Here is a 22,425-nt window from a genome sequence, read left to right on the forward strand (position 1 = left end):
CCTCATCTGAGATGACGATGAGTCTGCATACAGAAGGGAGGTTAAACAGCTGGCTGTCTGGTGCAGTCAAAACAACCTTGAGCTGAACACACTCAAAACGGTGGAGATGATTGTGGACTCCCAACACTGACCCCCCTCACCATTCTAAACAGCACTGTGGCAGCAGTGGAGTCATTCAGGTTCCTGGGCACTACCATCTCACAGGACCTGAAGTGGGAGACCCACATTGACTCCATTGTGAAAAAGGCCCAGCAGAGGTTGTACTTCCTTCGCCAGCTGAGGAAATTCAACCTGCCACAGGCGCTGCTGATACAGTTCTACTCAGCAGTCATTGAGTCTGTCCTCTGCACTTCAATAACTGTCTGGTTTGGTTCAGCTACGAAATCAGACATCAGAAGACTACAAAGGACAGTTTGGACTGCTGAGAGGATTATTGGTTGCCCCCTGACCCCCCCCCCCCCTTCAAGAACTATACACTTCCAGAGTGAGGAAAAAGGCTGGAAAAATCACTCTGGACCCCACTCACCCCGCCCACTAACTTTTTGAACTGTTGCCTTCTGGCCGACGCTTCAGAGCTCTGAGCACCAGAACTGTCAGGCACAGGAACAGTTTTTTCCCTCAGGCTATCCATCTCAGTTAAATTGCCCCATTGAGCAATAACTATGTGCAATACACAGTTTAGTCTTTCTTATATTTATCCAACACATCCAACCTCTTCTGCCATTTCATTTCATTCCTCTGAAAAAAAAAAAAAAACATTTGCACTGTACATAACAGATTTGTATTTACACTGTACATAACAGATTGTATTAGATTTGCACTACCCATGTGTATGTGTGTATGTATGTATGTATGTGTGTGTCTGTACGTATGTGTATAATTTGTTTTTATTTTTTATTATTATCTATGTCTTGCTGCTGTTTTTGTATTGTTTTTGTATTGTTGTACACTGGAAGCTCCTGTCACCAAGACAAATTCCTTGTATGTGTAAGCATACTTGGCAATAAAGCTCATTCTGATTCTGATTCTGATTCTGAATAGTGGCTAATGATTATAACCAGGAGCAAAGAGTGGCAAACTTCCAAACACATTCATTTAAAGAGTGAAATGACAACATGAAACATCAATGTAGCAATGTGCTCTCAAAGTAACCCAGAAAACAACGATTGTTATCTTAATGGATGTCCTGTTATGGTCTACAGTCCTGCACCTTTCCCCTCTCGCTGGGCATGTTCACAAGAATGTGTCCTTTTCACTAGTTATATTAGCATCATCCATCTGTCAGTGTCATATAAAGTTTCACATCTTGCTGTACTGTTTTGTTTCTGTCTTAAAGGTGGAGTAAGTCATTTTAATCCAATATACTTTTTGTCAAATTCCGCGAATATCTCTACACAGTCCAGTGAAAAAAAAAAAAAAATCCAGTGTTTGTAAACAGCCTGGCTCTGTAAATGGGAAAATAAACAAAGTGGATCGGACCGATCCACACAACACTATTGTGCGTGCATGAATTTGGGAGGCGGAGCTTCTGAAGGAGCACTGAAATCTTTCAGTCTTTCTCAGTAATCGCTGACTCCACCTTTAAGCAACAAGAGGAAGTGAATAAGTCTGCTTGCTTTGTGTTGCAGCTGTATCTGTGATTTCTTAAAACAGCTGTACCCTCAGTAAGAGCAAGGACACCCAACTCTGTTTGAAATCTGACTGATAATCTGGCATATAATGAGTATAAAAAACATCACACTGGCATCACAAAAATGTAAGGCCAGTATTTTTACACATATGAATTAATCATTCTTATCTGCAAGAAACAACACATATGCTGCCTCTCAGTTCCCACTCCCCTTTACAGATGACTTCACCAGAGGCCTAGGGCGGCTTTTATGCACAGATAAGACAAGCAAATGCTAAGTGCGCAAATGTATTTGACTGTTTACACTGTTTGACTGTTTGGATTCAACATGTTATCTTGCAGATGCTCTGGAGTCTTTAGGAGTCCCTCAGGGGCTCAGCAACTGAAGGAAGCAAGATAGAATGAGAGAGGAAGCGGAAGAGAGGGAAATTAAGGCGAACAGAAGCAGGGTTGAACACATGATGGTTTTGGTACAGTTTTCTGCATTACAGCCGCATTGCATCCGTTGGGCTTTTCTGGAAAGAGGCCGTGCTTGGCCGAACACGGCTTTCAAAGCTACGCTGGTGGACAACAGCAATTCTAATCACCACCACTTTTGGATCTCTGGAGGACTGTTGTGCTTGAGAGCATTAGAGAGAGTATTTTCCTACATCTATTGAAGCCTAAGTCAGTGCATTTTGAATGTATAACCCAGGCCATTTATGGAAACTAAGCCAAAAAAAGTTGGTCATTCAGAAATATTTTTACATTTCAGTATAAAACTAACATTTGTTTCTCTGAATATTTTGTATTTTGGTATCCACAGTTTTACATATTACCACTGGGCGCTGCCAAGATGATTCTGATTGTCACCGGTTCTTTTCTAGTTTCAGCCTCCACAAAAAGCAATGGAAAACTACCAATACGAGCATTCAAGACAGAGAACCACAACCATTTAAAGCATTAGTTAGAGTAAAAATTAGTTCAGGCTCAACCTGTGCAGTTGTTGGCTATCATAACAACTCGAAGTAGTTAATGATAACTCACCTCAGTTCATAGCTTCACGTCATCCACCCACTCCCTAAACTTTGACAAGTGAGGACTGTCATTGCGACTCTCTACAGTAAAGTATCAGCACTATGGAGCAACACGTTTTTTGTTTTATTTAATTTTTTGGACAGATTTTACAAATTAAATACACTAAAGATCACATTGTCTGCTAAGAACATGCCAATGCGAGTAAAAACACTGGAGTCCGGAAAACGAAAACTGGCTTCCCTTATGAATCGTGAAACACTCAAAGACTTAAAGGAATGTTCCGGGTTCAATAGAAGTTAAGCTCAGTCTACAGCATTTTTGGCATAATATTGATTGCCACAAATATGTATTTTGACTTGACCCTCTTTTTCTATAACAAAATAAAACAATTAAATCTGGGTTACACTGCAAACAATTATTTTCAAGACAAGTATTTCTGTCTTGTTTTCCAGTGAAAATATCTAAACATTCTTAAAATGTGATTTATTTACTTGACAAGCAAACAATTTAAAGTCTTGTTTTGAGAGAAATCTAATCAAATTTAGTGAACTTTAGACTTAAAGGTGCAGTATGTAAGATTCAAAAACTCTTGTTATTAATGACACCTGTGGCCGTTAAGTGAACTGCAGCCAGCTCCATAGGGACACGAGCATCGGCCAAAACAATGACGTAACGTACAAAGAGACAAAGTGATTCACCGGCATCATGCTGACAGATGAGGTAGCATAATTAAAATTACATAGTTATGATTGTTTTTCTATAAACTTTGAGACTGTATATTATATTTGACTCTCCAGTGCTGGAACAGGGCTAAAACAAAGTGTGGATGTAGGTCTGACTATGCGAGACTGTAGATTGAAGAAATCACTTTTCTTTGCATGATACATTGACTGCATTTATACGATAGCCTATGTCGGCATTAACTAGCTAGCCAGCTTTATCAATAGCTGTTAGCTAAATCTGGTGGATGATGACAGTAGCTGTTTATAAAATAGACTGTACATTATAAATATGTTGACACAATTCAGTATTGATATAATTCCATCACAACTGTCATTTTGATATAAACTGTTTTATAATAATAGATTGTATATATTTTCTGTATAAACAAGTTACGTTACACTAATGAATGGAGCTTTTTGCATTATATTTAACATTGTCTAGCATTCATTTCATGTGTTATTGTAGTTTAGCTTGCTGAAAAATTACAGATTAACATTATGTCAGTTACTGTGAATCAGCATACCTGACTTTTAGTATAAAGAGAAATTATTCGAAGAAATATCGTTGAAATTATTTGAAAGTTATGAAACAAGGTAGCTTGCAATTTGTCAGCATTAGATCAAGTTAGCTAAAATTACACAGATCAATCCTTATGGCTCTATATTTCACATGCTTTGCAGTTATGTAAGCTTACCTGTCCAATAAGAACGCCAATTCAGGGTCGGTTTTGATCCCCAAAACTGAACGAAGGTCCCTCCAGGAATCAAATGCCCTGCCGATGTTCACTCTAGTTTTCGCTCGACCACGATCACGTTTCCGCTTAGCCAGACGGGATTCAGTAGATAAAGTTTTTTTTTTTTTTTTTTTGGCTTACTCAGAGTTTGTGTAGGAGTCGGTGTTGTGCTGGGAGCCGGACGTTTGCTGGATTCCATCTCTAAGATAACATTACCTAGTGTTGCAGTGTCGCTGTTGAATAGCAGAAGAGACGCTACTGTCTGAGGCAAGGCTCTCGGAAGCACGCATAAACGTCACATCCTTTGGATATTTCCGACAAAACCGACCCACTCCCTTTGCATGAAAATCAGCCTACAGGCTTTAAAAGGCAACCTAGGAAGTCCAGGAAGGGCTCATTTTTTAAGTTGCGTTACAAGACGTTCACACATTAACAAAAAAATGTAACATATTGCACCTTTAAAACAAGAAAACAAAAAAAATCTGCCAATGGGGTAAGCAAAATAAACTTGTTTTCTCTATTTATTTTTTTTGTTTTAAGTCTAAAGGTCATTTTGTCAGATTTATCTTCAAAAAAGACTTAATATCTTGTAAATAAATCACGTTTTAAGAATGATTCGATAATTTTACTTTACTTCTATATTGATAATTATACTTTTTCAAATCATTTTTTGCATTGTACAATGAGGCACTTACAATGGAAGTGAATGGGGGCCAATTTTCGTATATTAAAATACTCACTATTTCAAAAGTAAAGCCACAAGACGTAAACAATATGCGTTAACATGACTTCAGTGTGATAAAATCACTTACTAACATTTTCTATGTAAAGTTATAGCCAATTTTACAACTTCGTTGCCATGACAATGTAATGTCAACAAACCCTAAAACCCTACAATGACTGTAAAAATGACCATTTAAACAACTTTACAGCTCAAATAATACATGGGTTTTAACAGAAGAATTAATGTAGGTGCTTTTCTAAAATTATAAGCTTCAGATTTCTGCCTTTAAACCCTCCAAAGATTGGCCACATTCACTTTCATTGGCCACATTCACATCCATTGTAAGCAGTGTTGGGTAACGTTACTTTTAAAAGTAACTCGTTAGAATATTGCGTTACTCCTTGAAAAAGTAACGTAATTAATTAAAAAGTAAATTTTTATGTAAGTAAAGCGTTACATTAGTTTTGCATTCTTTTTGCATTACTTTTATCTCACAGCCACTTTCTCTTCTGCTATGCTATGGTTTCCATACAAATAAGCCATGCATTACATACAAGAGACATTACAGGTCATGCTAGCTACTGTACAACACTCATGTCAAAACAACATAGTAAACAAACAGATATTTAGAAAGTAGGTCTTCACATCATATTTATAATAAAGACTCAATAATATGAATATACATGATTTGTTTTTCCATCAACATGGCAGCCAATATGAATAATGAAGAATAACTACTAAAGTCCAACACTTGAACCTGCATCATATCTGTCATCATGTGCAGTGCCCATCGACAATAGCCTAGTTTCCATCCACTTTTCACTCTATTTTGTTATCGACAAAGTGAAAATGCGTAAAACAAATTTTGCTAAATTTGCCGTCTTCTGCCTGTTTCCATTCAAATGGCCTTTAATTGATAAAAATGGTGTGCGTGATGACGTCATGTTTAAAAAAAAAAAAGAACAGTCCTTAAGCCGTTACCATACAGAAATGTGTGTTTATCGCTAATTCACCTCCCAGATGTCCCTAATTTTTTCCTCCGAAGTTTTGGTAAAATGGGGAGAGTACTGAGACAATTCATTGAAATTAGCCGGCTTACTGTCATTTTAATTTCACAAATCAATGCAATCAGAAGACGAGGAATTGCAATCAAAAGGGAACAGTTGCCCTTCTGATATGACTGTAATATTGGTGCTGATGTTGCGCCTATCTCAGGTTGCCTCCAGTTCCGACCCAGAAGCAAATCGTCATGGCCCTGTTCAAGCTGGCAACCTGCACCAAGTAGTGGGGGAAACTTTCAGTCTTAGTATAAGGACCATCCATCGATGTGTATATGCTGTGTGCACAGCTATTAAAGAAAAATGTATGCGGTGTAATATCAGGGTTTACATTTGATACACTCCTGATATTCGATAGACTATTTTGAACAATTATCTAATCTAAAGCATTGCCATCATAACTGCATTATGTCCTGCATATTTGTCCAGCAACTTTTAACGACCAACTGAACTTGATTGTCATCTAAAATTTATTTTAGTGTCATAATGCAATTTACATTTTCTGAAGAAGCTCAACAAATGTTATCCGTGGTAAAGAGGGTTAGATTTAAACATTTTAAAATGTTCAAAAGCTTGTTTTCTGAATCTGAACTCAGCATTGGACAAATAGTTCTGATAGTTTATAGTCTTGAAAAAAGTGCAGAACATTCTGATAATGTAATTCAGCCAAGTTTTTTCGTCTACAGAACAGGGTAAAGCTAATTTAAGTTTGTGTAAAGAAAAGGCATATATATAGGTCTAAAAATAATATTGTTTAATAATTAATTTTTTTAATTTAATGCTTTTTTTGTTTGGTAATTTATATAATTTAATACAGGGAATTTTGCCAGCATTTTTTCAAAAGTAAGCTAAACAATAATTTTATAGAATTGGGCTATTAGTGTTCCAAAAAAGCACACTGAAGCTTTTCTCCTAGTATTGTGTATTTATTTTTAATTTAAAACTTCTTTGTGCACAGAAATTATATGTTTTTTGTATTGTGGGCTAATTCTATGACTGATGTCTGTTATTTTGAATGGTATGGAAAAGCAACTTTAATAAATAAACAGATGGCTACCGCAATTAAATTAATCACAAACAGTGGCCATTAATTTGTACTCCGTGAACTTGTCGATGTGCATGATACGAGATATCTGTGTTGGCACTCCTGTAAGTGTCATGTTTGCAGCTTCGGATCTATATGCCAATAAGATCAATCCATAATCACGTACAATAAATTGGCTTTCAAGGCTGTATACCTTGTTGTCATGATTAACACAGGCTAACGATTGGGGTAAATTCTGTCATGTGACACTACATTTTTGCGTTAATGCCAAGTTTCCAAACCAGTTTTTCATGACATCTGAAGTATCGACACAGAGTTTATGTGCTAGAGTTAAACGGAAAAATATTATGTTGACACTTGTGAAATTTTAGCGATAATTTGCGTTTCCATCAGCTTTATTTTGATGCGCCAAAACTTTTTTCACAAAACAATTCTTGGATGGAAACGTAGTTACTGTCAGAGTCATCTTACAAAAGTCAGGATAAAATTCAGTGGGGAATGCCAGCCTAACATGTTCAAGGAATATGGCAGATAATAAAATAATATTTTTCACTTAAGTCATCTCAGTGCACGCGTGTTTTGAGTTAATCCACGGTGCATACAGACACCACTTCAAAGGCGCATGTTGATACAACTTGAATGGAATAATATTTAATGCTACCAAAATGTCATAAAAACGGTTTGTTTCATGAATCAAACTACTTGTTTATTATAAAACAAAAATTTAGAATCTTTTTAGAAAATAAGACATTTTCTCTGTATGAACAATCAATGTAGAACATTGCTCGGAGCCACTGATCCAGAGTCAGCTTTTCTCATCCCATTCTCCCAGTTACAGGGAGCTGTAACACGGAGCAGTTCGGCTGCATAAGTCAGTGAATTGAGCGAGTATTTCACCCTGTGTATCATGTCATGGCCAGTGGAAGACTAGTCTTATAATCCTTCTGCCTAAACACGTTTGATTGTTTAATGCAGTGTATATTAAAACATGAATCAATTGTGTTTCACTCAACCGAAAGTTTACCTCATATTACACTAAAACATGCAATTTTCCAAGCTTATATAGCTAATGCACATGCATGTTAGCTAGTTGATTGACAGGTGATGTCTGTATCTAAAAGGTGACTGGCTCTTTTACTTGCAAGGTGGGATTTTATTTCTACATCCATTGAATGTTGGGTGCTAGAGCTTCTTGGTTGGGTGTTCCAATTTCTCCCATTCATTTAAATAGAAGTGACTCATCTCTGCTAAATAGTCTCTGGCCTCAAACTATATAGAACAAAAATGCCCATCATGTACTATGTCTCCTCCCTGAAGTTTGCACACTTTTACTCCTGATTTCTCGCAATACAGGCAAAGTAGGGGTGTACAAAAGCAACACATTACTTTATTTAAAAAGTAACTCCGATTTTATGGTCTAAAATAAAAAAGTGCTTTACTCGTTACTCGAAAAGTAATCTGATTACGTAACGCATGTTACTTGTAACACTGTACCCAAAACACTAATTGTAAGTGCTTTGCTGTAATCTCGATTATTTCCTTTTTTTAAAGAAAAGAAGGGACGAGTTGAAATTATTTTTGAAATAATCAACATAATGCCACAAATGCTGTCGATTGCACTTGACATGTATTGAACATGAACATTCCTTTAAGCAAAAGAGGTAATTTGCTTATAGAAGTTTTAAAGGTACAGTAACAAATCTGCCTTTTTACCAGTAAGGGTCATAGAGAGGGTGGAAATTGGCCATGTAAATCAAGAAATATTTATTAAAATTGTGGACTTAAGGGGAAAAAATGTAATGTTGCAAATATATATACAGCTCCTTTATAGTCACAAGTTTTGTTTTTAACCATGTGCTGCTCAAAGAGATTTCATGACAAGCATTCAGATCAGTTACACCTTCAAGACGAAGACTGAACCATTAATATGATGCACTGGAATTGATTCCCGAGATCCTCTTAACAACAATGGATTTAAAAGTAAAAAAAAAAAAAAAAACTAATTTAGAGGTATAAGGAAATAAGAAGTGTTTTAAATCAATGGCCTGGAACACATTCAAAGAGATATGTCCAGTCTGGAGAGCACTAGCTGTGAGCTGTGTGGTTTTCACCCTGGTTTAACTGAGCAGAGAGTTAAACAAGTCGTCTTGTCAAAACAATGAGCTGGATAAAGCATCAGTCTGCAAAGATGCTTAATCAGAACTGAGTGCAAGAGAGGCAGTCCAAGGGGGCGTACTAGCATTGAATTGTTCTCTGTAAAATATGCTTTGTTCAATACATTTATGAGCTTCATTTATCTGAGATCTGTTAAATGGATTAAAATGGTTTTCTGAATTGTAAAAGTGTCCATAATTGATCTCCAAAGTCGCTTAAAAATGGTCTGATGAAATCTCCATTTAGCACTATCAATGCTAACAGTGCTAACAACAATGATGTGTTGCAGTGGCGCAAAGACCCCATGAAATGGCTTGATGAATGCAGTTTTCTTTCTGGAAAAAACTGGAAGTTAGGGTGGGACAGATTAAATGGCATGTCCCTTTAAAAAAATAAATAAAAATAGGCAATAGCCTTTCGTTTACGTCACAGTCATGAACCACAATTTGATACTTGCTATTGCTAGTCCGAGGCAGGTGATTTTTGGGGGATGGGATGTTCTCATTCAAAAGAACATTTTATTTTACCAATATTTTTGACACCTCTGAGTCATGATGAGTCAGTATTTTTGGTCTATTTTCCTAAAAGAAAAAGACTGTGAACTTAGGTTTAGAAAACGCTACACTAGCATATACAGTAGAAAGCTAACAGACATGGACTAAAAAACGTGCATTTTTATATCATAGGGTCTTTTAATCTGCACAAGACATGTAAAGACCTCCACCCAACTAAAAGGATAAACTGACATTTTATTCCAAGTTTAAGGGATTTTCCATTCAAAATATTTAATCAGCTATGCTTAACACTGTGTCATACTGTAGCAGTTCAGTGGTGACTGGTGAACAAAGCAAAGCAAATACTCTAATCACAGGAAAAATCAAAGTTGACCTTGGATACATGCATCCCATTGATTTTTGGAGCATATTTTCCGATGCTCCAACTGACTGTTCATGTTATGTATGGATGTTTGTTCCAGACTTTATGGCATCATATTGTTCCGTGGTGTGTAAAAATGCCATAAGGAGCAGAGGATAAATGCTGACTGGTAGCAAAAATGCCATCACTGGCAGATCCGTGGTGATTTGCCCTTCACAGGGCACTGCACACGGTTTACACAACACTGTACACCACACAGGGAAGAGTGAACTGGCAGTGCAATATGTGAGAATCTCTGATGGTCGCCACTAAACAGACTGTTATCTGCCACCTTACAGGTGCTACTACAAACAAGAACGTGTATGTACTCATGGGAATGTTCGGAATAGCATACCACATATTACTCCTACTATTTTTGCAGCATGTATACTGAAGGCAAAAAGCAAATTGTCTGTAGCTTATGTGTAAGGTGCTACATTTGCCAGAATGTGCAGTATACTACAGAACTATGGAATACTGAATGCCACGATGCAACACTCTCAATTTCACCTTCTATTTTTGAGAGCCCTTCCATTCGTGATGAAAGAAGTGGTTGCTAATGTGGTTGTTGGTTGCTAAAAGTTGGGACATTTTTACACAAAATAGGATTAAAAGTATTAAAACTGTTCCTTTTGAGATGACAAATGGATGCCATTCACTAAATTAAACAAGCAACTTAATGAGGTCATGTAATAAGAATGTAGCATAGTACAATTTGCATGTATATTACAGTATATAACATATTGGTTTACATACTATTATTACTATTATTTAAAAAGTATGCTGTATATACAGAGCAGTATATTACTGCTAGCATTCCATTCTTAATGTCTTTCCTACCCAGAAGACTACAACTCTGATCCTCGCTGTAGGGCACATGTAAAGTAGTGTTTATGTACTTTGTAATTTGTACTTCTAAGGGAGATGGTATGAATGTTCAGTTGACAAAGATCTTAAAATTGTCATTTAAGACAATCGATTTGTTGTGGCAGAATGTTTGTGAATCCACTTTTACTACACTCAAAATGTACAGGTGCATCTCAATAAATTAGAATGTCATGGAAAAGTTCATTTATTTCAGTAATTCAACTCAAATTGTGAAACTCGTGTATTAAATAAATTCAATGCACACAGACTGAAGTAGTTTAAGTCTTTGGTTCTTTTAATTGTGATGATTTTGGCTCACATTTAACAAAAACCCACCAATTCACTATCTCAAAAAATTAGAATATATCATAAGACCAATAAAAAAAAAAATATTTTTAGTGAATTGTTGGCCTTCTGGAAAGTATGTTCATTTACTGTATATGTACTCAATACTTGGTAGGGGCTCCTTTTTGCTTTAACTACTGCCTCAATTCGGCGTGGCATGGAGGTGATCAGTTTGTGGTACTGCTGAGGTGGTATGGAAGCCCAGGTTTCTTTGACAGTGGCCTTCAGCTCATCTGCATATTTTGGTCTCTTGTTTCTCATTTTCCTCTTGACAATACCCCATAGATTCTCTATGGGGTTCAGGTCTGGTGAGTTTGCTGGCCAGTCAAGCACACCAACACCATGGTCATTTAACCAACTTTTGGTGCTTTTGGCAGTGTGGGCAGGTGCCAAATCCTGCTGGAAAATGAAATCAGCATCTTTAAAAAGCTGGTCAGCAGAAGGAAGCATGAGGTGCTCCAAAATGTCTTGGTAAACGGGTGCAGTGACTTTGGTTTTCAAAAAACACAATGGACCAACACCAGCAGATGACACTGCACCCCAAATCATCACAGACTGTGGAAACTTAACACTGGACTTCAAGCAACTTGGGCTATGAGCTTCTCCACCCTTCCTCCAGACTCTAGGACCTTGGTTTCCAAATGAAATACAAAACTTGCTCTCATCTGAAAAGAGGACTTTGGACCACTGGGCAACAGTCCAGTTCTTCTCCTTAGCCCAGGTAAGAAGCCTCTGATGTTGTCTGTGGTTCAGGAGTGGCTTAACAAGAGGAATACGACAACTGTAGCCAAATTCCTTGACACGTCTGTGTGTGGTGGCTCTTGATGCCTTGACCCCAGCCTCAGTCCATTCCTTGTGAAGTTCATCCAAATTCTTGAATCGATTTTGCTTGACAATCCTCATAAGGCTGCGGTTCTCTCGGCTGGTTGTGCATCTTTTTCTTCCACACTTTTTCCTTCCACTCAACTTTCTGTTAACATGCTTGGATTCAGCACTCTGTGAACAGCCAGCTTCTTTGGCAATGAATGTTTGTGGCTTACCCTTCTTGTGAAGGTTGTCAATGATTGTCTTCTGGACAACCGTCAGATCAGCAGTCTTCCCTATGATTGTGTAGCCTAGTGAACCAAACTGAGAGCCCATTTTGAAGGCTCAGGAAACCTTTGCAGGTGTTTTGAGTTGATTAGCTGATTGGCATGTCACCATATTCTAATTTGTTGAGATAGTGAATTGGTGGGTTTTTGTTAAATGTGAGCCAAAATCATCACAATTAAAAGAACCAAAGACTTAAACTACTTCAATCTGTGTGCACTGAATTTATTTAATACACGAGTTTCACAATTTGAGTTGAATTACTGAAATAAATGAACTTTTCCACGACATTCTAATTTATTGAGATGCACCTGTATATTCCTCTTATTTTACCTCAGAAGCATCTCTTCTCACATGCATCAGCACTTTGGAATGATATTTGATATTAATGTTTCTCTGGCTGGCATCCTGAAATTCTACCAATGCCAATGCGTTTTTACAGCTCCCATTAATGGTCTATTTTTAACCTAACTGAGACAAGACAATGGGCATTGCGGTGTGCATTATGATGTCATTACTCCACTGAAGGTCTAAAGTATAGATTACTACACAGCTGCAGGTCATGTGTGTGTTTGTGTAAGTGAGCAATTATTATGAATCTTGGGGAGAACACCATTTAAAAGCCCTCACTCACTCACTTAAAGTGAATACTCTGGCCCCGGCACACTCACAGCGATGTGCTTCTTCGTCCTTCGCTCAGAGCCAAAAAGAAGCTCAAAACAGCTGAGCAACGTCATACTGTTCAAGAACATTCAGACACCGGCCACACCGTTTTCTGTAAAGCTGCTTTGAAATGATACTGAAAATCACTATACAAATAAAAATTACTTGACTTGACATTAAAATGTGTTATTAATGGCTTTGTGCCTCATTCTATAAGTAGAATTCAAACAAGATCAGTCAAAAGCTATGTTCAGACTGCAGGCAAATCTGATTTTTTCTCAAATCAGATCTTTTCAGGCAGACTGTCCGCACTATTAATTGCAAGTGATCAAATCAGATTTGTGCGTTCAGACATAACCAACCTATCTGCATGGGTTGCTTTGGTAACGACGTAGGCGTACCCACGTGATGATGCTTTCAAAACAGATGCGGGAAAAATGGAGGTGCATCATCTCGCTCTCCAAATAAGCGTCCTGTCCAGTCGCGGTGCAGAACTCCTCCGTCGCACAAGAAAAACTCAGCGACGGAAGAGACTGGTAAATATTGTCATGTTCCGTGCTGCAGTCACCAATTTTTGACGTCATCATTGTGTGTCACGTTAAGAGTGACGCAAAAGACCATTTGAAATCCGATTTGAGCAGCCAGAGCGTCCGGACTGAGACGCATCTGAAAAAATCAGATTTCAATCGCATTTGAAACCACCTCCCGATGTGGTTTGTATCAGATTCTGAAAAATCAGATTTCATGTGTTTTTTTTTGCTGTCCAGACTATCAAAAACTCATCTGGATACAATCTGGATATGCAAAAAATCAGATTATTAGTGGCAGTCTGAAGAAGGCCATATAATCTTTTTTAACTACTCGATGATGATTTAAAGTAATATGCCATAATATGTACTTTGTCATGTTTACCTTTTGCATTCATGGTGCTAATGTGCTAACATGTTATTTGTGGCCATAATATGTACCATTTACACTCTGTTTTTGTAATTTATAATGCATTTATGCATTTGGCAGACGCTTTTATCCAAAGCAACTTATAGTGCCCTTATTACAGGGACAATCCCCTAGGAGCAACCTGGAGTTAAGTGCCTTGCTTAAGGACACAATGGTGGTGGCTGTGGGGATTGAACCAACAACCTTCTGTTTACCAGTTCAGTGCTTTAGTCCACTACACCACCACCACTCCACGATAATGACACTGATACTACTGCAAAGATGGGTGTATAAAAGAGTGTTAATGAGTAGAATACAGACAAAAGAATGATCATAGGCATATCTTAATTTGGGCAGATGTGCGAATGGCTTTCGGCTACAGATGGAACATGAGTGAAGCAGCATATCAAGCAACAGAGTGAATGGCACTTAAGAGTATTTCAGTTTTGAAGACTAATTTTTCCTATTGAATTGCTGATTCCTTATGAATAAATAAATAAATCGCTTGACATGTTCTTTGAAAATGTCTCTACCCAAACGATAATACAGATGTAGGTAAGTTTGCACCAGTTTAACTCTGCACGCTGGTGGGTTTGGACGAGAAATGTAATTATTAATTTTCCTCAACGTACTAATTTTAAAACGACGGCATTCATTGTATAAATGCAGGGTTCTTTTGCCTGGGATGCTTTAGTTCATTCAGGACAAGTTTGGCTTCTTTCATTGAATAAATTAGGCATTACTTTGAATCTGAATGTTACTTTGATAACATAGCATAAAAACTAATGCTTATAGCTGTTTATTTTGGGTCAATTATTTCCAACAGTTTTTGTGTTTTCTAATTTAGTTGCTTACTTTAACTTGGTATTTTCTTCCCGCAGTGCCCTTCAAGGGCCCAAAAACAGCATTTGGAATATATTGTTTATCTCAGCAGCTACTTACAGTATGTATCATCATCAAAAAGCACACGCGATTTTTGCCATGTAAGCTCCGAATGGAATATCGCCGTTTTTTATTGGCCATTGAGGAGGATATGCAATTGGATTCCAAATCTGAACTACAATTAAATCTCATCATAAATCATCCTTTCTGTTTGCCTGATGTCATCAGTGTAGACGGTAAAGGCTTTTACAATGTTCAGAATACAATCCAAATCTCATAAGATGGTCTGGGTATAGATTTACCAATAATCATGGATTTTCTGAAACAAAAGAGCTTTTGCTTGCACTGCCTTCATTTACAAATCCTAATGTAAGTGTGTATTCCTCGGTGACCAGCTGATGATTCACACTTTATTCTTCCAAAAATTCATCTGTGCAATTCAAGATCTGAACTGTAAATGTGTGATTCAGTGCCTATGGGAGTATCTTTTTCTGATCCCCAACCACTTACAGTAGAGCCTGTTACCTTGGTGACAGAAGGAAAGGTCAATCTGACCGAGAGCAAGAGAGAGAGAGAGAGAGAGAGAGAGAGAGAGAGACCAGTCTGGCATGAATTGCTAGATCTTGGAGAGATTTATGCATCTTGAAAATTTGCATTAAAATGCATGACATGATTTCTTTAGTCGCCATTCACTTTCATTCTAAGGAAAAAGATGCATGGAAAGTGAATAGTTTCTGAGGCTGACATACTACCTAACATCTCATTTTGTGTTTCATGGAAGAAATAAAGTCATAGCCTACATGTTTGGAACAACATGAGGGTAAGTAAATGACAGAATTAATTTTTTGGGTCAACTGTCCATTTAAATGTACAACCAGCCTCTGTCTTAAATTCACAAATCTACCGACTGATGACCCTCAGATCCACAAAAACAACCCTGAAATTGTAGCATAACTAATTTAATGTTTTAAACCATATTACTGCTGTGACCAGTCTCTCACCCCCTCAGAGTCCCAAAAGGAGCTTTTAACAGACAGACTGCCATGTGAATTATTAACACAGGGCAGAATCTCTGTGGCCACAGGACATAATCAGTCACAAATATTTTGTAAATCACATCCCATCAGAGTATGAAGTCAAACACTCTCATAATTTGATTTAGACGGGAGTTCCCTCTAGTCAGATTTTGTAGGTGTTGCCTACTACCTCAATGCAAACACAGATCGACTTTGAACCGCTAGAGGTTCTGATGTTTCAGCACAGTGCATTCAAGGGTCTCTAGAGGACGTTTAGTTTCATTTCCTTCCTCCATCCCATTTCCTCATTTCCCTGCCGGGCGTCACTGCTCGGAAACTATCTGCCCAATGAGTGGGCGTCAGCATATGTATTTCCCCCTCTAACATAAAGATGAGACAGTGACTATCTGCCATTACGCTGACAGTGTGAAATAAACCATTTGGTGGTAATTCTGCAGGTTGCTGTCTTTTTTATTGCTCAGATGTTGCATTTTCAAGCTGACGATACTTAATTGAGCTCTCAATTAGGTTTCATTTATGTATCAATTTGTTTAAAACTAAGGCAGCTGTTATGGCTCAATTAGACAGTTAAAGGGAGCCCACTTGTGGCCCAAGTGGGAAGGGAGCAAAAATGCACAGCAGTTGTTCTATTGGTTATATGTTGTAGGTGCTATTTCCATTGTACACAGTTATTTATTGTGATTTTGTTATGGCCCCCATATGCTCAGAAATGCCCTGGCAGACCAGCTAGAAGGTGTTTATTGCCACCTATCATACCAGGGTAAACTTGCTTGTTGAATAGCACCACCTATTGTAAAGGCTTGAATGTGCTAACTGCGATCATTCGCCTCACGTTTAATGTGAAAGGGACATTTGTCTGCGATTCTCCTCTCATAATCGCATCGCCTTTGGTGTGCAACGTTCCTTGAGGGAGAAATGCCCCACTGAGCCTCGCCTTTGACCCCACCATGTTTAATATAAATGTAATTTCTGAAGCCTGCATCTAAATCAGACTTTCTCACATGCACCCACATACCGAAAAAGCAAGCTCCATCACAGGCAGAAAATGCTTCTTTTAAATACCACTGTTTGACAAGGAAATCTTACAAACTTTTACTCTGGCTGACATCTGTTCATATCTAAATAAAGTTTTGACACCCTGCCAAACACCTGTTGCCATTTTCTTCCACTCTTCTCGCAAGCGCACACATTAAACGGAAGAAAATCACAACCTAACACGGTCTGTGTGAGAAAGGCACTTGCGTTTGTGGCTTCCACAAACTTGCACTTCTAAACCTGCCTGAGCTTCTTTGTTCTTTGGTTTACACAGGCCTTAAAGTAACTGTAACAGTGTAAACCCTCTCCATACACACAAAGCACACACTGGCCTGGCCCCTATGTATGGGGGGGTGGGGGGAACTGTGCATTATAGTTTAATTACACGGCTATTGGTGGGGTGAAGGGAAACCCAAAGGGTCCAATGGGCCCCTGGAGGTGCTGTGATGAGGCTGGGACTCCAGCTTTGTATTTGGTCTCTTCACGGCTTTTGTCTGAGCTGGTCCCCCGAGTCAGTTGTGTCTGTGTCCCATGTGCAGTAATGAGTCTATGTATAGCTGCCAAAAACTTCATGAATAATTCATGCTGCGATTCAGATGTTGCCCATAGTAATGGAAATTTCACCTCCATGCTCAAAACACTGGTTAACACAGACAATTTCCTCATTTTTTGTCTCTTTTTCTTGCCTGCTTTCATTCATACAGGCCAGGGTTTCTGTGAATGAAGACACTTCAACATCACTGCAGTATAAATGTAACTAACTATCTGCCCTCAAAAACAAACTATGATATAAATAAACAAAATGAAAACATAGCAGCATTACTGATGCAAGACGATGCCTTGAAGTGAAAATGACATAATCTGTTAGCTCATCTCTCATTTTAAAAAGTGTGCATCAATAACAAATTCAATCCGATATGTCAAACTACCTTCTAATAATTGTATAAAATAGCATTGTGATTTATCTGATTCTCAGTAAACAATTAAAACAAACCATGGCCTCAGTTTTGAAAACTAAAATAAAATTCTATTGACTTTTTGTAGATTCTTCTTGGAATTTATTTGCCCACAGTGACAGCATTCAGTCACATTGACTATTTTAATGCATAAAGGTCTATGTTCATCACAAAAGTGCTTGTGTATGTGTTTAGACACTAGCTAGTGTGCATCCGTTTGCCTTAAAGTAAAGATTTATCAGAGGCAGCGGAAAATATCAGGGTAGTTCATATGAACTACTTTTGGAAAGTTGCAGAACTATATCAAGTTTATTGCAGCTATTACCAACCCATATAAATTGAATTGAGAGACTACGTGAAATAGTTGTACTTTAGAAAATGCTATGGGTGAATGGTGTTTAAAAATGGAGAAAAGCCAGTTACAAAGAAATGAGGACCAATAAGATATAAACTTTCCCTGATACTTTCATTAAAAAATTCAACCTAAAATCTTAATGTTGATAAGAAAAAAAGTCTATGGACAAAAGTAAAGATTTGTAAAAGGTCACTGTGTATATCAGTCTTATGAAATGTTATCGTTTGAAAGACGACAGCACATTTGGCCTCGTGTGAGAGGGACAGTAATGAGGTCCAGGCTTTGAGCAGATGGTGTTTGACAACACTAAGTGGAGAGACATATATCAGAGGCCTCTGTTTTCAATAAAGCAGCTTCCCGCAGACACTGAAACTAATCCTGCTCTCACCTGACAGGAAAAGAGACCAAGCTAAAACAGCTTTCATATGACCCTCATATCCCTCTGTGGACCAGCTGCTTTCATAATGCTGTGTGTGCCAAATCATGTGGCAAAACGTGTTTTTTATTATTTTTTTGTCATAGTAGGTTCAATCATCATAATCAATGTCATTGTTCATTTGATTTGTTTCACATAAGGTTATTTCATAGATGGCTTTAATGCCAGACAGGAAGTCAAAAACTCTCCTTTAACCAACTGTAGCATCTCTTTCACAGGGTTGCTGCATTGCTCACATTTACCGATAGGGGGCAGTATTTAGCACATAAATAACGGTACATGATTTCTTGCAAAAATGTCAACTTTCTATCACAAAATATGTGATGAATAAGTGAGAATACAGCACTGATTTCGCATCTTTGTATATTTACCAAGATATTTTTTAAGAAAAAGCCTTTAAACACCACAATTGTTGAGTTTCACTTTGATGCTCAGTGTAAACATAACTTATTGCTGTGCAATCCAATGCACCATCCTCAGAATTCAATGCATCACAAACCTGTGACATCTGCGGTCTCAGGTTGATCTCCCTCAGGTTGATGGACTGGGGCCTCAGGTTGTTGAGGAGCTGGCACAGGAGAACCCCATCCCGCAGTGTCTGCGCCAGGTCGAACACCTGAGCGGACTCCCATGTCACCCGATGGTTCGGCGGGAGCACCTTACAATTGATCAGCCATAACGCGCACTGTTTCCAATGTTCCATGCTGTTCAGTGATGCACAATTAAAGATTTAACGCAAATCCTTCGGGCATTAATGTGAAACTCCGCTTCAGACAGATGCGGAGACCTCTGTTAAGCCAAAGCTCAAGTGGCGTCTCTGCGTCGCATAGCACAATAATGTGATCTCTGGATGCTGTGTTGAAGGTTGGAGCACCAGCTGAGAGTGACTGATCTTTGGGCTGCTCGTTCGCTCTTTCAGCTCCCCTCCCCTCCCCTCCCCTCCCCGTGCCCTCCCTCTCTCTTTCTCTCCGCTCCGCTGTCTTCCTGCTTTAGTTAAGATGTTCCGCGTATTGCGCGACTGGCGCTCTTCAAACCCCAGTGACACCCGGAACACGCGGAGGACTGATAAAATACAGTACAGTGAACCCATTTCATTAGAAAAGACAATATCAAGCAATGTGGCCTCAACTCTTTGTACCTCAATATGAAAAATAAATAAATAAAAATAAAATGATGTATTTTAATGTTCATGTATGACCTTTGCCCTCTGGCCTAGGCAACCATAATTTATACATGACAATGGACCGCACATTTCAAAATACATCATCATAGGTAAAGATTGTGGCAGGAGATATTTAGATTTAATATTGACAAACGTGTTATAAACATGTAATTTTAGTTTTTATTTTAATTATGATAAAAAGAGGTATATAATTTTATAATTTTTTTAAAGCGGCATATTAACTAAGAAAACAGGCATATATCATTATTCTTAGCATTATATTAGTTACATTTCACATACAGGTGTACATTTTCCAACCAGAAGCCTTTTTTTTTATTTTTTTTATTTTTTTATTTTTTATTTTTTTTTGCTGTTCTTATAGAAATAAGATAATATAGATACCATTTATGTACTAACAAGAACACAGATTTTTGTAATGATAAGGGTCCTGTTTTGTATCTCTTTTGTTGAAAGTTTGTTATTATTATTTTTATTTATTTTATTTTTATTTATATATATATATATATATATATATATATATATATATATATATATATATATATATATATATATATATATATAATTATTATTATTGTTGTTATATATTTTTATTATTATTATTTATTTATTTATTATTTTTTACACCTGACTTTAATTTTAATGTTCTGAGCATGACCAAAAATAAATAAATAAATAATTAAAATAATTTAGTGTGTTAATTTTCAGTTTTGGTTTTAAATTCAGTCACATTTTAATTCAGACACCGCCAGGGCCGTAGCTAGTGGGGTGAAAGGTGGTAACCCAAAGTTCCAGGGGGGCCCACGACAAATTAAAAATTTTATTATTTTAATAGGTAAGGACTAAGGAGCCCAGAGCAATAGTCAGGGGGCCCATAATTACTTGCAACGGCCCTGGATACTGCCAGAATGCAGAGAAACATACCATGGTGATTTGGATACCTTGTTCTTATACATACACAATGGTTTATTTGGAAATGTTTTGTAGTAATAGGGTACAACGGGGCTAAAGGCACCTCTTAAGGAAATGTTTTTCTGGGTGCAAAATGTACCATGGTCAAAAATTATTATTTATTTTTTTTATTGAATATTGATAGAGAAACATAATTTGTCTGAAATGAAATAATAACGGAAGGTTGTTTCGATTAAAATTCAGTTTAAAAAAAAAAAAAAGGAGATGAGGGAGTCTTTTACCCCACACTTGGGTTAAAAGGCTCCCTCATTTGGGGTAAAAGGCCCTTAGGGGGGTTAAAGTGATATCGTGTAGTTACCGGGGCAATAGTTATAGGGCACAATTTGTCAACTAATGCAAACGATTTTGAGACACCGAGATGCTTTTTTGAGTAATAAATTAAGATGATGCTTACTAAAAATAACTACTTCAGGAAAAAGTCAACCATTTCCTGTTTGTTTCAAACACATTTGCCATTTTATTACATCTCAAGTATTCTATAAACAAACATATCTATATAATGTTTGGATGAGTCAATGTGAGCCCACTTTGAACATTTTTCATAACAAATCTATTCGCCCCACTTGATGTGAAATTTATGTGTTTTATAGGGGCCTTTAGCCCCTATAACTGTCACTAAGGCCTATAGGATATTGAAAAATGTTGTATTTAATGACCTTAAACAAAACTGAAAATGATAAATGAGTATTTTGTCTACATAAATTTGCAACATTTTAAAAATATAAAAACTTAGATCAAATTGCCTCATAATCAACCTATAGACTTTACACACAAAGATCTCATGGATCAAGAAAATGTTGCAGTGGATAGTGACAAACAGGTGTTTAGGAAAGTTCTGTGGTAGCTTTCGGTGCTATTTAGTGTTTTGGGAGAAAATAAAATCAATGGAACCTTTAGCCCCTTTGTACCCTATCATAGCACTCTTTGAAGTACCTTGGAATACCATGTAAATACCATGGTATGATGAATGGTAATGAATTGAATATGATGATGATTATGTCTATGTTTCATCTAATATCATTACTGTACCATGGTACCCCTTCAGTACAATGCACTCCTTCCCTCTTTCCATGAAATCTATTTACATTCAGCTAATAATGCAATATCAATACTGTTCAGTATAACCAAGACTATGCCAGTATACTGGAAAGATGTATTCCAGAATGTGCCAATAAGATTTATGTTTAAAGACATTCGAAAGCCAAAAATGTGGTTGGATTGGTTAAAACTAAATAAAAAAATGTGAATGTAAATATATATATATATATATATATATATATATATATATATATATATATATATATAAACTTTTTAAAATAATGTATCAAATCATCACTTAAAGCTTGACAATATTATAAATACACTGTAAAAAAAAAATTAAATCCTGTTAAATTTACGATAAAATATATGGTAGCTATGTTTAAGGCTTTACGGGATGTAATTCTGATGCCTGTATATTTTACGGTGCATTACCATCGTTTAAATTATTAAATAATAAACTTGATATATTAACCTTCTGAAACTGTAAAAATCTGCTTTTCACTTTATAATGTATTGTTAATCATGGTAGTAATTAAAATAATGTAATAAACATTAACTAAACTACATCAAATATAACACAGAACACCCCAAAGTACATAACTGATATTAAAAATAAGAAGAAACATAACTAT

The 22,425-nt window shown here is 37.0% G+C and overlaps 1 protein-coding gene across 2 annotated transcripts in view; it reads right to left on the reverse strand.

Moving 5' to 3' along the window:
- LOC127434459 (guanine nucleotide exchange factor VAV3-like) overlaps positions 1-19,517 on the reverse strand; it is a 103,016-nt gene extending 83,499 nt beyond the window's left edge. For both annotated transcript variants that reach the window (XM_051687239.1, XM_051687238.1), the window contains exon 1: positions 19,100-19,517. In XM_051687239.1, coding sequence (XP_051543199.1) covers positions 19,100-19,303 — 204 coding nt within the window. In that variant the 5' untranslated portion in view covers positions 19,304-19,517. The remainder of the gene's footprint in view (positions 1-19,099) is intronic.
- Positions 19,518-22,425: the final 2,908 nt, after the last annotated feature.

This window comes from Myxocyprinus asiaticus, chromosome 44 (genome assembly GCF_019703515.2).
Source record: "Myxocyprinus asiaticus isolate MX2 ecotype Aquarium Trade chromosome 44, UBuf_Myxa_2, whole genome shotgun sequence".
In the NCBI taxonomy this organism is placed as follows: domain Eukaryota; kingdom Metazoa; phylum Chordata; class Actinopteri; order Cypriniformes; family Catostomidae; genus Myxocyprinus; species Myxocyprinus asiaticus.